At 37.3% G+C, this 1,577-nt stretch overlaps 1 protein-coding gene across 1 annotated transcript in view; it reads right to left on the bottom strand.

Moving 5' to 3' along the window:
- Positions 1 to 1,577, bottom strand: part of LOC101852545 (carbohydrate sulfotransferase 5) — a gene marked incomplete in the record, with an annotated part of 59,777 nt that overhangs the window by 32,180 nt on the left and 26,020 nt on the right. The window contains 1 exon segment of the mRNA XM_035969817.1: positions 886 to 954. Within this exon segment, the coding sequence (XP_035825710.1) occupies positions 886 to 890 (5 nt within the window).

Below are 1,577 nucleotides of genomic sequence, written 5' to 3'. Positions count from 1 at the left end.
TAAGGATGAATTTGACAGAGACAATGTTTCAAAATTAGGAAGGGAAGCAGTGATTATTTGATTATATAGACGCTTCGCCCCTGCAAATAATTACATAATTTGTTTTACTCTCACTGTTAATTTTACTTCAAAATCGACTTGCTTTTCGGCTAAAAAAGAAATCCAACTCAAAACTCAAAACCACAAACATTTCCAATAATACCCAAAATAAAGTAGACCCTTAAGCTCAGACAAGAGTTTTTAATGCGATTTTGTAACAGCACCATGATTATAATCACTTGGCCTGTTTGCAGCAATAACACATACATGAAGGAGTATTAAAATTCAGTGGTTGCATGTTTTAAAAAAGTCAAAACACAGAAGACTACTTTCGATTTTCCCTTTCCGCGTCAATTTTCCCGCCTATATACCCGATCTCCACTTTCCCACATCTCCAAAAATATTATTTTGCTGATAACACCTTCTTTTTACACTAAACCCACGACAAAGTCATAAATAAATGTGTGGAAGTTATCACGGATGTTCGAAGAGGTGTCAGCTTTACTTATCTGGCTTTCCACTTAGACTTTTTTACAAAGAGTTTTCTCTCACCCGTTTTCCAGATTTCGTCAAATTTCACGCACAGCCTACGCCCCCAACCGTTGATTAAAAACTGGAAATCCATTGCCACGAAACGAAACAGGAACGAAAAGAAACAAGGAAATAGCATTGGGTGAAAAAATATGTTGTTTGTACACATTAGGGTTGTTGTCGTTTTTTGTATATTTCATCTCGTTATTGTTACTTCGCTATGTCGTTTCAACATCGGTGTCGTTTCGGTTACAGTGTCGTTTCGTGAGTATAGATTTCCTGTCCTCGAAGCGTGAAGAGAACAGTAATACTCACATCATGGCTATGCAGTGCACTCATCCACCGGAGTAGCTGAAAGGGCCCCAGCAACTTGACAGCTTGCTCCTGTGAACAGGCGAGAAATAATGCACATATTGACTACTTGACACTACACTGCTCAGGACCGTGGGCATTGACCTAATGACGATCACTATCACATTTTTTAAATACATGTAGTTGCTCACCACCTCAACCACTTTCTTTTTCACAGTTTGAAAGTTTGAAGTGTCAAGGATCTTTATTTCAATTTGTGTTTAAGGCACCAATCAAAGAGCAAACTTCTTTTGATCATTATTTCAATTTTTTAAAAATTATCGTGCATTCCTAAAACCAGAAACCCGTTTAAGATGGTAATTAGGTACGTCCTTGGTCAAGCTGGTTATCCGTTTGCCTTCATTACAAGTAACAACAATTCAAGACATTTTAGGTGCGATTAGCAGATTATGGCTTGAGTGGACATTCTATCGCAGTCATGCTTAAAAAATCAGCAACGATTAAAAATGTATTTCTTTTAAAAACAAGAAAACGTCACCGTTTCGTTCAGATGGACATGAACATGAAGCCCAAACCCCCTAGTCAGTTTGTCAAGACCAATATCAAGATGAGAAAAGAGAGAGAGGAGAGAGAGGGGAAAATAGATAGATAGATAGATAGATAGATAGATAGATAGATAGATAGATAGATAGATA

The sequence above is a fragment of the Aplysia californica genome, unplaced genomic scaffold (assembly GCF_000002075.1).
Source record: "Aplysia californica isolate F4 #8 unplaced genomic scaffold, AplCal3.0 scaffold00186, whole genome shotgun sequence".
Classification (NCBI taxonomy): domain Eukaryota; kingdom Metazoa; phylum Mollusca; class Gastropoda; order Aplysiida; family Aplysiidae; genus Aplysia; species Aplysia californica.
Note: the sequence above shows the minus strand (reverse complement) of the source record. Positions and strands in the feature narration are given on the sequence as shown.